At 38.2% G+C, this 13,410-nt stretch overlaps 1 protein-coding gene across 2 annotated transcripts in view; it reads left to right on the top strand.

Annotated features, from left to right (window-relative positions):
• Trim33 (tripartite motif containing 33) overlaps positions 1-13,410 on the top strand; it is a 90,440-nt gene that overhangs the window by 17,536 nt on the left and 59,494 nt on the right. For both annotated transcript variants that reach the window (XM_052729913.1, XM_052729914.1), the window contains exons 2-4: positions 10,647-10,765; positions 11,165-11,309; positions 11,659-11,791. In XM_052729913.1, the coding sequence (XP_052585873.1) occupies positions 10,647-10,765; positions 11,165-11,309; positions 11,659-11,791 (397 nt within the window). The remainder of the gene's footprint in view (positions 1-10,646; positions 10,766-11,164; positions 11,310-11,658; positions 11,792-13,410) is intronic.

Here is a 13,410-nt window from a genome sequence, read left to right on the forward strand (position 1 = left end):
GTTATAGAAACTTCAGGCTGAATGTGATGACATACCTGTGATTCCACGTATAGCACTTGGAAGGCTGAGGCAGGAGGATTGACAATTCTAGGCCAGGCAGGCCTATATAGTGAGACCATCTCAAAAAACAGTGTTCTCTGAAGCCATCACATGTTAAGTAGTGATTTTGATCTCAATTGTTCTTCGTCACTAAAATTAGACATCTTTAGGTTCAGTGAGAAACCTTGTCTCAGATATAAGGTAGAACGTGCTTACATACCCATGCACAGGCAAGCTCAACTCTACATGCATGCATACACTTTTGGGCACTTGCTCCCCTGTGCATGCACTTGTACATAGATCTCAGCCTAAGCACAAATGTAAGGATTTAGCATGTGTGTATGCTGGTACCCGATGAGGTGAGAGGTGCCATTATCTCTCTGGAGCTGGAGTTAAAGCAGTTAGAAGCTGCCTGACATGAGTGTTGGTAACCAAGCTCAAGTCATTTGCAAGAGCAATACTTGCTGTTAGTTGCAGACTGATTTCTAGTACTTAAACAGAAATTTAAGGGGACTCCAATTTTGTTAAAAGCCTGCCAAAATTTATTTATTTATTAATTATGTATATAGCATATGTGACTGCAGGCCAGAAGAGGCACCAGATCTCATTACAGATGGTTGTGAGCCACAATGTGGTTGCTGGGAATTGAGCTCAGGACCTCTGGAAGAGCAGTTAGTGCTCTTAACTGCTGAGCCATCTCTCCAGCCCCAAGCCTGCCAAAATTTAACAGGAAACAGAACATTTAATTTTTGTCTATCAAGCTTAGTCCTTTAAAAATTTTATTAAAAGTAGAGTAACATTTTGAGAAAGTGTAGTTGCTTTGATAATAACGTATGAAAACCCATATAAACATTTCAATTATGATCAACCTTATTTTGTATAAATCATGTAAGACCTATTTTCTGTAACCCTCATAAATTTATATCTATACTCTGAAGAAATTATGGATGACATTAGTAGATCTAATAACATGTTACATCTGTCAGATACCTATAGCATTATATTACAGACATAACATTTTTTTTGTTGTAAACATAGTCTAGTGATCTAATGAATAGATTTTAAATGTAATATTGCCTTTTTGTGACAATACTGATTTTATCTTGATAACTTTGTGGTATGCTCACTAAATACTAAAATTTCAAACTCCGTAACATTTATAATGTGTTAACTATCAGCAGTGAACTAATGTTGAACAATAACTTTATTTTTTTCAACAGCAAAATTAGCCTAGCTCAACATTGACAAAGTATATGGAAATTTAATGTTTTTTAACCTTTTATGTGTATGGGTGTTCTGCCTGGGTGTATGTCCTGGGTGTGTTATGTGCACTGTGTGTGTACAGTTCCTGTGGAGGCCAGACGAGTGTGTTGGATCCCCTTGGACTGGAGTTACAGACAATTCTGAGCTGCTGTGTCAACGTAGAATTGAACCTGAGTCTTCTGGAAGAACAACTGCTGAGCCATCTCTAGTCCAGTTTTTGTTTTCTTTGTTTGAGACCAGTTCTCTCTATGTAGTCATGGCTATTCTGGAACTCACTATGTAGATGAGGCTATCCTCAGACTCTCAGAGATCTGCCTTCATCTGTCTCTTGTGTCCTGGGATTAAAGGCTTGTTCTACCATGCCCGTCTTGGACTTAACTTTTTAAATTTACGTTTTAGTTTGTCTAGCTAGAAAGCAATTCAAAATTTTTTTGAAACACTAGATACTAGGTGGTTCTCTGGCAAAGCAACATAGCTCTTCTGTTACAGAGTAAACTTGCCCGTATCCCAGATGTTTTTTAGTGATGAGATTCTTTTGTAATTCTCATTATGAAAAATAAGTTTAATATAACAAACATATCTTTCATTACATATATATGACAACCTTAATAAAAAGAAAATCTCATATTTACCACTTCTATATTAAGACTGATTCTGGAAAAGAAACCCATATCTATAGTCTAATAAAAGTATAAAAGGGGCCAGGTGGTGGTGGCTCACGCCTTTGATCCCAGCACTCGGGAGGCAGAGGCAAGTGGATCTCTGTGAGTTCAAGGCCAGCCTGGTCTACAGAGTGAGATCCAGGACAGACACCAAAACTACACAGAGAATGTTTTCTTGATGATAGTCAATTCTGCTTGAGGTGAGATGGAATCTCAATGTAGGTCTTTTTTTTTTTTTCCATTTTTGAGTAGGAATACACATGTGTATGAATGTCCAAGGTGGATGTCAAAAATCTCGATGGCTCTTCCAACCTTATTCATTGAGGCAGGGTCTGTCTCTCAGTTAAACCCAGAACTCACTACTCTTGCTAGCTAGCTTGCTCTGGGGATCCCTTGTCTCCTCCTTCAGAGGCTGGAATTATAGACAGCTTCAATGTCCACCTCACCATCTGGCATTTACATGGGTTCCGGGGATTTGAACGTCAGTCCTCACACTACAGAGTAAGCACTTTAATCACTGAGCTATCTTCCCAGCTCTTCCATATAATTTTATTTATTTATTTATTTTAATTACTCCGAGACAAGGTTTCACCATGTAGCCCTGACTGCCCCGGAACTCGTTTTGTACAATAGGCTGGCCTCGAACTCAGAGATCCAAGTGCTGGGAATAAAGATGTGCACCACCACCACTCCGGCCCTTTGATATAATTTTGATTTGCATTTCCCTGATGGCTAAGGATGCTGAAAAAATTATTTTAAGTATATTATAGGCCATTTTTATTTCTTTTGAGAGCTGTCTGTTCAGTGCATTTGCTTATTGTTGTGATTTTATTTTGGGTATTTAATTTTCTGAGTTCTTTATATATACTAGTATTTAAAAAATGCTTACATTTAGTCTAAGTGTGGGTTCAGTGGGTCAAATTTAGGTCTGGTTTGCATAGCAAGTGCCTTTGCCAGATGAGCTATCTTGTAGAATTAAATTAATTTTCTATGGATAAGTAATGTTTCCTGCTATATTTGTGTGTGCATGATATGTGTTTATGTGTGTTTACCACAGTTAAAAAAATCTGTTCACCTTTTGATGGATACCTTGTTCTATTTTATATATTGGTTACTACTGCTACAGTAGACAAGGGGAATTTTCAGATATCTCTAGAGTGTGCTGATTTCATTTCCTTTGAATATATACCTGATAATGGGATAGCTGAATTATAAGGAACTGTTATTTTAGTTTTTTATTCTATTGTCCTTTTGATAATAGCCATTCCAACTGGAGTAAGATCATAACTCATTGTAGTGGTGTTGGTTTGTATTTCTTTGATATCAATGATGTAAATTTTTTTTTTTTTTTTTTTTTTTTTTTTTGGTTTTTCGAGACAGGGTTTCTCTGTGTAGCTTTGCGCCTTTCCTGGAACTCGCTTTGGAGACCAGGCTGGCCTCGAACTCACAGAGATCCGCCTGGCTCTGCCTCCCGAGTGCTGGGATTAAAGGCGTGCGCCACCACCGCCCGGCAATGATGTAAATTTTTCATGAGTGTGTGTGTGTGTGTGTGTGTGTGTGTGTGTGTGTGTGTGTGCGCGCGCGTGCGCGCGTGTGCGCGCGCGTGCACATATACTTGTACATGTATACAAATGTGGGTCACGGGGATTGAATTCAGGCCTTTGGGCTTGCAACAAATATTTTTACTTTCTAAGCTGTTTTGCCCGTCCTTGAACAGTTTTTATATAGTTGCTGACCATCTGTATGTCTTGAAGTATCCAAATCACTTTTCCATTTCATTTGAAGGATGGGGACTGATTACACACTAAGCTATCGCTGTGTTTCTGAGCTTCATCCTTATCCTTTATTTGCCCTTTTTTAGTTTGGATTATAACTGCTACTGGCGTTTGCTGTTGTTTTACATATGTTCTGAGTATTAATTCCTACTCAGATGATTAATTTGCAAATTTTTTTCCTATCCTGAAGATTGTTTACTTTGTTTCCTTAGTTATATAGTTTCACTTTTCTGTTTTTGTTGCCTTTGCTTTTGAGTCTTCTATAGTTATGTTTTGTAATTTGACCTTCCTGGATAATTTACTTCTGTTGCTTTTCTATTTTAACATCTTTCAGTTTTTAAAATGTAGAAATCATTTATTTCGTTCTTGGAGAGCTTTTTCCTTTAAATGGAATTTCTCTGAGAGTTCTTAATTGTGCTGCTGCTGCCACCACTGTAGTCTCCCCCTCCCTTTCGATTTTTACGACAGCCCCTCTTCCTTCTGCCTCTCTCCATTTTTCTTTTCTTTCTTTCCTTCTCTCTCTCTCTCTCTCTCTCTCTCTCTCTCTCTCTCTCTCTCTCTCTCTTTCTTTTTTCAACTCAGATTTTCTTTTGTTTCTTCCATTAGTTTACGCCTCAGTAGGAATTTCCCAGCCTGTTCAGATTGTTCAGCTTGGTTTCCCTCAAGTTACCGAATCTCCTTAAATGGGATATACTTGTTCTTTGCTTATTCATGAGTGTGACTCCCTTTACAGGATCAAGTTGGTGCATGACTTTGTAGTTATTGGTCAGTGGTGAGTTAGCAGACCGTGTTAGACACGATACCCTTTGTTTCAGTTGCCCTATATGGACTACATTTTCAAATTAAATGTTGTATCCCAAGAATAACAGATCCTCACTGTTCCTGGTCGGCGAGTACAAATGGGGTTGGAATAGACCTCTCTTGATCTGTTCATAGCTGACTGAGTCTCTTAGTACAGAATTCAGATGGCCTTAAAGGAGTCAGTGAATAAGCAGATGCACTGGATCCTGGCAGCCGTAGACTCCCCTATCTTTCTGGTTACCGCTGCACCGTTCCTTGGGTCTGTGCAGTTCAATACCTCCTTCCTGCATAAAGAGGAAAAACATCTAGTTGTATGTAAATTCACATATGCAAGCATCTGTGTATGCATGCAGACAAAAGCCCTGTGTCCTGTGACTGTGTCTTTAGACCCAGGATTTCCGTACTTTGAATTGAGTATTTTAAGTAATTTCTGGCTATGAAGTACAATTTCTGTCTACATTAGTGAAAAATCACACAGTAAACTTTATGTGAAGGACTGTATAGTAAATGTTTCTATAGAAATAAAAAATCATTTCAAAAATAAACATTATTATACAATTCATACATACATATCGATGGAATTTTCTCCATTATACTTATACCTCCTTCCACTGAACACTTGATCAAATCCTCCTCCTACTTAAAAGTCATTCTTAGGTTAGTAGCTGAAATATTTTACTATGAATTTGGTTCGGTTTTGCTTTTGGGTTGAGATAGAATCTTACTCTATAGCCCAGGCTTCCCTTAAACTCACAGCCGTCTTCCTGCCTCATTCTCCCAGAAGAGTAGAATTATGTCTTTATTTTACTTAAACATTAAAAAAAATATTCATTTTTTAAGTGTGAGTGTGTATGCATTTGAGCATGTGCACATCATGACATTCTTTTTAAAATATATTTTTTTATTTTATGTATTTGGCTGTTTTACTTGTATGTTAGATCTGTGTACCACATGTGTGCCTAGTGCCCATGGAGACCTGAAGAGGGAATTAGATCCCCTAGAACTGGAGTTTCAGACAGTTGTGACCCACCATGTTGGTGCTGGGAATTGAGACTGAGTCCTTTGGAAGAGCAGTCAGTGCTGTAACTGCTGAGCCATCTTGCCTGTCATACCATGACATTCTTGAGGTCAGGACGAGTTGTTGGAGTCAGTTTTCTCCCTCCAGCATATGAGTCCTGGTGTTTGGAATAATGCTTTTGGTTTTTCGAGACAGGGTTTAACAGTCTTGGCTGTCCTGAACTCACTTTGTAGACCAGACTGGCCTCAAACTCAGAGATTTGCCTGTCTCTGCCTCCTGAGTGCTGCAGGTATTAAAGGGGTGCGCCACCACTGCCTGGCTTGGAATAATGTTTTGTTAGCCCTACTTTATTTTTTAAACTTGCATTTTAAAAACATAGTTAACAAGCTATAATTATCTTAATTTTATGTATCACTGTTTGACAAGTATGTTAGTTTTTTTTATACAGACTTTTGCCATGTTGAAAAAACTTGTATTTTAAATTATGCTGAATATTGCTATATTTACTCATTGTTTTCTGGTTACATAAGATTTTAAAATTTTAATTTGAAGACATATAGATCCTTAAGAATATATGAAACTTGGGGGCTGAAGAGATGGCTCAGAGGTTAAGAGCATTGGCAGCTCTTCCAGAGGTCCTAAGTTCAATTCTCAGCAACTACATGGTGGCTCACAACCACCTGTAATGAGATCTGGCGCCCTCTTCTGGCGTGTGGACATGCAGGCAGAACAGTGTATACATAATAAATTGAAAAAAAAAAAAAAGAATATATGAAACTTAGCTGGGTGGTCGAACACCTTTAAGCCTAGCACTTGGGAGGCAGAGGCAGGCGGATCTTGAGTCCAGCCTGGTCTACAAAGTGAGTTCCAGGACAGCCAGGGATACACACAGAGAAACCTTGTCTAGAAAAAACAAACCACATACACAAAAAAAGAATATTTGAAACTAAGAGTATCAATAATTATTTACTATAATACTTAAATATATTTCATTCTGTTTGATATAGAATTGGGTTTAATATGATCATGTATGCACATATCACTATATAACTAATTTCAACAGATATTTTCATGCATAATGCTAAAACTGACTTGTGGGAGTTTGCTGGATATTTATGAGCATAATCTAAACATATGTTGCTATATGGTATTGCTTTAGGGGTGAGCCAGCTCATAAATTATTTTCTATATCTCTTAAGTTTCTTTCTTTATTTAGATTTATTTTATGTGTAAGAGTCTGAGTACCATGTGCATACAGTGAGTGTCCTCAGAGGCCAGAAGAGGGCATCAGAGCTTGTGAAACTAGAATTACAGATGGTTGTGAACTCCCATGTGGATGCTGGGAATTGAACCTGGGTCCTCTGGTTTTAACCACTGAGCCATCTCTCTAGCCCCATCCCATTTTTATCTGTATCAAGTAATGGTTTTTTATTTGGCTTCTCATGGCCATTCTCTCCCTTTGCTTTTTTACCGGTTGTTTTGTCATAGTTTTTAACACTTCTCATTTCCAGCTCTTCATATGACTGTTAAAATCTGTCTGCTGTTTTCTCCATCTTCTGTTATTTTACAGGACAGGCAAGACAGTTGAACACAGGGCTGACAAGTGTAGGGGGAGTGCTTTATTTACCACTGAGCAGTAGTTCCAGCGCTTCCCTGAATTATTTAATTCAGTCTGCCTGTAATTAAATATACAGGACCCCTTCTTTGCCTGGACTGACCTCTCACTTAAACAATTAAGGGCCATATGTGTTACTTCTGTCAAGAACTTCAACTGAAAATTCCTGTATTTTTTTAATCTTTACATATTTTCTGAGGGAGAGGCTTGTTTATGATTCAGAGATGTGGATGACTACTCAAAGATAACAGAAGGAAAATCTGGGGCTGATATAAAGGTTGTTAGGTCATGCAAAGAACTGCTGGTCAAATATAGTATATATTTAAAAGTAAATTGCTACCTGGGCGGTGGTGGCGCAGGCCTTTAATCCCAACACTGGGAAGCAGAACCAGGCGGATCCCTGTGAGTTAAATAATGGATATACAGTGACAATTCTAAAAACAGAATACTGTAGTCATTTGGCAAGTTGAATAGTAGAGTTTAGGACTTAATTCAAAGGCTTAAACCTCAAAAGACTGAAGTTACAAGTTAGTGATTCTCCATCTTTTTTTTTTTTTGGTTTTTCGAGACAGGGTTTCTCTGTGTAGCTTTGCGCCTCTTCTGGAACTCACTTGGTAGCCCAGGCTGGCCTCGAACTCACAGAGATTCGCCTGGCTCTGCCTCCCGAGTGCTGGGATTAAAGGCGTGCGCCACCACGCCCGGCTGATTCTCCATCTTTTAAAGTTTTTTGTTTGTTTGTTTTTGGTTTTTCGAGACAGGGTTTCCCTGTGTAGTTTTGGTGCCTGTTCTGGATCTCGCTCTGTAGACCAGGCTGGCCTCGAACTCACAGGAATCCGCCTGGCTCTGCCTCCCAAGTGCTGGGATTAAAGGCGTGCGCCACCACTGCACGGCTGGTAATTTTAGTTTTAGTTGTAGTTTTTCTGAGATATTCAATGATTTCCATAGTGACTCTACATGTTGACATGCTCCCCAACAATGAATAGGAGTTCTCCTTTCCTTGAACCCTTCCCAGCTTTTGGTATTCTTGTTTTATAGATGATTGTCGCTCTTTTTGGCTGGGCGAGTTGAAATCTCAAGGTAGTTTTAATTTGTATTTTCCTTCCCCTAAGGATTTAAAAGTTTTCAAGAGCATGTACTTTAGAGCGCATCTTGATTTTAGGTCCTGTGTGCCCTCTGACCTATTTATATCTCTATCTGCCCTTGAGCAAGTTTTCTGGTCCCTGAATATCGATTTCTTCACTTTTAAAATGGGCCAGTCATTGAAACTACGAAGAAAACTAATTGAAACAGTTATGTGTGTTTTACAATACAAGCTTGGATTGTTGGAACGAGGTTTAATTCCAGAACTCAGTAGGCAGGCTGGTAGAGCTCTTAAGAGTTTACAAAGTGAGTTCCAGTGCAGCCAAGGCTGCATAGTGAGAACTTGTCTCAAAAAGGGAAAAGGGTGGAGAGGTTGCTCAGCTGTTAAGAGCGTTGGGTAGTCAGTCTTCAGAGGACCTGGGTTCCATTCCTAGCACACACTTGATGTATCACAACTGTCTGTAATTCACAGACATGCATGCAGGCAAAACACTCATATACATAAAATATAAATAAATCTAAAAAAACCAAAGACCCTTGTATTAATAAAAATTTAAATAAAACTTGGACAATATTGACTTTTATCTTTATCATAGCCCTCATTTTTAAAAGGGTAAGTTTAAAAATTGTTGAGTGAGAGAAAAGTGCAGGATAGAACACAGTTGAACTATGCTCAATGCATTAGACAGATAGGGAGTGGAGAGTTCCATGCCCTCACTGCTTTCCTGGGCATTTGTTTGGTTTTTGTTGTTGTTTTTGTTTTTGCGAATCAAGCTAAGAGAAAAAATGGTACCAACAGAGATTATTGGAATCCTTGCCCGTAGTTTAGAATTTCTATTCTCAAATATGGAGTGTGGTCCTCGGAGCCGCAACTTTGGTGTGACATCTAACTGTCCTGTTAACCTCTAAAGTAGTTACTGGGTGAGCTGGCTTATACAGATTAATTGATTTTCCAGTAACTGGGCTATTTTATGTCATTTGATTTTTAGGTTTTCAGTTAATGTGTTAAAACAAAGTTTTATGTTGGGTAGTGGCGGCGGCCTATGCCTTTAATCCCAACACAGGTGGATCTGTGAGTTTGAGGGCAGCCTGGTCTACAGAGTGAGTTCCAGGACAGCCAGGGATACACCTAGAAACCCTGTCTCAAAAAACCAACCGACCAAAACAAGCAAAAAACAAAAGTGAGGTTTTACTTGTTATTATTTTGTTCTGTTCTGTTCTGTTCTGTTCTTTTTTCCTTCCTTGTCCCTCTTCCTTGATTGGCTCCTTGACTTGGGAATAATTTTAGCTCTGCACCCTTTTGAAAAGGAATATCTTCTTAAAAGTCTGTATGATTGTTACAAATGTACATTCATATAGTATGGAATGAACATGTTTTAAGAAAGTTTAAGCCCATACAGCATAGTTCAGTTTTCAAATGTTAAGCCTTTTAAGTGTGGTTGATATATTGTGCACCCCAATAAACTTATCTGGGGGTCAGAGAACAGAACATATATGTACCTTCAATTCTATGGTTGACATGTCAGTAGTTTGTTAATTGACTTCTGTGTTAATTTTTAATTCTTTAGCTTCCATATTACATCAGTAGTTTATCCTTTCTAATAGATATGAAGACACTGATAGGTAAAAGCATGGGTTCTCTTTCCCCCATAGTTGCATAAACTATATTAAGTACCAAACTAAAGTTTATAGAATGATTGTTATTTCTTGCAACAATAAAATCACCAAGAATTTGTTGATTTAGAACACATACACCTTATACTTTTAAAGCTCTGGAGGTAGGAACTTTGAAATCTTGTTTCACTGGGTTAAAGGCAGTGTTGACAGGACTGATTGTACAGGCATTAGAGAAGAATCCCTTATTACCTTTTTAGCTTTTAGTGGCCATCTTTCTTGGCAGTCACTCCAGTCTTCTGATTGTCTGAGTGCTGGAGAGGTGCTTCAGTGCTTAAGAGTGCTTGCTGCTCTTCCAGAGTTCATTTCCTAGCATCCGCTCAATTTTGATGGCTTACAACTGCCTGTAACTCCAGCTATAAAGAAAGGATCCTACATTTTTTTTCTGTCTTCCTTGGGTACCTGCACACACACACTAATCTGCGTCTGCCTCACTCTTATAGGGTCCCTCTTGAATAATTCAGAAATAATATATATCTCAAACACCTTGATGACATCTTTCTCTCCTGACCTCCTTTTGAGACAGGGTCTTTCTATATAGCTCTGGTTGTCCTGAAACTCACAAGTGCAGACCAAACTGGTCTTAAACCCACAGAGATCCACCCGCCTCCCTAGTGCAGGGTTTAAAGGTGTGCACCACCACCACTACCTGGCTCAGAATTTCCTTCTTTCCATTTTGAAGAACATTATTCATTATTAACTCCTGTCTCTTTTTTTAGTTGGTGTAATACGGTGTCCAGTATGCCGTCAAGAATGCAGACAGATAGATCTTGTGGATAATTATTTTGTGAAAGACACATCTGAAGCTCCTAGCAGTTCTGATGAGAAGTCAGAACAGGTATGCACCTTAATTTTTCTGTATATTTTCCTTGTTTTCAAAATGTAAATTATAAGAAAAACATTTGACTAAGTAATTTAGACACTTCCGCTAAGTTCTATATTTCCAATTAGAAATAAACGATAACTCTTCCACACCCTCAGCCCTGGTGAAGTAAAGGTTATTATTTAAAAAGTTAATTTTTGCATAGATTTTTATGTTCTGAGTATTAGATTTTTACCTATCTAAATAAATGTTTATTGATAAAGGAATTTTGTTAAAGATAAATGGATAACAAGATGATTTTATTCTTTATATAATGAATTGGGTTCTTTTTTGCAATTTACAAAGTTTCCACTTCTTTATTTTGTGGATCTGCATTTGGCAAATGTAATGTAGGTTAGTGTTTATTTCTCTTAGGTTTGCACCAGTTGTGAAGACAATGCAAGTGCAGTTGGCTTTTGTGTAGAGTGTGGAGAGTGGCTATGTAAGACATGCATTGAAGCACACCAGAGAGTAAAATTCACTAAAGATCATCTCATCAGGAAAAAAGAAGATGTCTCAGGTACGACCACGACGACGATGCATAGAGTTGCTGTTTTTAAAAAACATTGTGTGTGTACCCTCATGCCACAGTGCTTCTTTGTGGAAGTCAGAGGACAACTTTCAGGAGTTGAGTTTCCTATAGCATTTGAGTCCCAGGGATGGAATTTTGACCATCAGGCTTGGCAGCATATGCCTTTATCACTGAGGTATTTTGCTTGTCCCTATGCACATAGTTTTAATGTTCACATTTAACCTTTTGAGTCAAAATGCTATGGTCTACTTACTGTTAGTTTTGAATACTAGCACCAATAAAAATAGAGAAAAGTTAGTAAAACATTTTATTGTTTAAATGTTTTATTTTGTTACAGAGTCTGTTGGAGCATCTGGTCAGCGCCCTGTGTTTTGTCCTGTACATAAACAAGAACAGTTGAAACTGTTCTGTGAAACATGTGATAGACTGACGTGTAGAGACTGTCAGCTATTGGAGCACAAAGAACATAGGTACAGAAGTCTTAATTGTTTACTGAAAAATATTAGAAATAGTACTGATAAATTTGTTTTTAAACAAATATTGGTCCCATAATTTTGTCTTAGCATATTTGTCTTAGCCCTGATTTTATTTCTTGAAGCAATCTATGTTTGATAAGATAATGTCTTTTATGTTCATATCTACTTATTATGAATATTTGTTATGGTATATCATTTATGTGGTTTTGGATTTATAAAATTGGAGTTATGTTACTTCCTTGTTCATTAGTCCTATCGTTCACTGAAGCTTTTTCCAAATGTAATGTATTTAGGTTAGAGGCTATATGAAAAGTTAGCAATTGTTTGCATAGAGGTGACTGATAAATATTCTCACATATGTGGCTGATACCATGTTTTAATATCTAAACATAAATACACTGGTTTCACATTAGATATATAATTTGTAGGAAAAGTGGGACTCTATAAACAAGTAAATTTTGGTTTTTCGAGACATGGTTTCTCTGTGCAGCTCTCGCAGTCCTGGAACTCGCTCTGTAGCCCAGGCTGGCCTGGAACTCACAGAGATCTGCCTGGCTCTGCCTCCCGAGTGCTGGGATTAAAGGCGTGCACCACCACCACCCGGCTATAAGTAAACATTGTTACTGAGTACAGTTTTAATACATACCCTTTTTTTTTGAGATAGAGTTTCTCTGTGTAACAGTCCTTGCTGTCCTGGAACTCATTCTGTAGACCAGGCTGGCCTCGAACTCATAGAGATCCCCCTGCCTCTGCCTCCTGAGTGCTGGAATTAAAGGCGTGCACCACCACTGCCCAGCAATACATATCTTTTTATTAACCGTATTTTGACAGAATCAGCAATACTCACACGTCTGTTTCATCTGAACAGTTTTAGAACTGTAATAGAATTTTTAGTTAGGCATATAACAAAATTTTTACATGCTCTCTCACTTTCCATGGCTTCTGTTTATTAGAAATAGTAGGTGGTATGGTCTGTCCACAAACTAGAATTATCTAGGGTCTTTTTAAGAATAGATTTTTCGCCGGACAGTGGTGGCGCACATAGCACTCGGGAGGCAGGGCCAGGCGGATCTCTGTGAGTTCACGGCCAGCCTGGTCTACAGAGTGAGACCCAGGACAGGCACCAAAGCTACATAGAGAAGCCCTGTCTTGAAAAACCAAACCAAACCAAAACAAAACAAACAATTAAAAAAACTACAAAAATAAATAAATAAAATAGATTTTTCTAAATGGATGAAAGTAAGTTTTATCAAGAAAGGGTAGTAAATAGTTTCTGCCCCAATCCCCAACTAACCTATATTTTCCATCTCCCCTTTCTTATTTTCTTTGTCAAATGAAGTCTTGTGAGTTGCCCAGGTTGGTTTTCAAGTTTATGATCTTCTTGCTTCACTCAGACTCCCAAGCACCTGGGATTACAAGAATGTACAACTGTGCCTGGAGTAAATAGTTTAAGTGTGTTTTCTTCAGTGAATTTATTGAGTGTCACTGATGCCGTCATCCAGTTGCTAACAGTTATTGTTTTCTCCGTGTTGAGTGCTCATTTAATTCATGAAGTATTAAAGTGCTTACAGTACGAATGGAAGGTGTAAGAACCTGCTCTCAGGAGGCCTTAG

Source organism: Peromyscus californicus, unplaced genomic scaffold (genome assembly GCF_007827085.1).
Source record: "Peromyscus californicus insignis strain IS unplaced genomic scaffold, ASM782708v3 Scaffold_9__1_contigs__length_137607984, whole genome shotgun sequence".
NCBI classification, from domain to species: domain Eukaryota; kingdom Metazoa; phylum Chordata; class Mammalia; order Rodentia; family Cricetidae; genus Peromyscus; species Peromyscus californicus.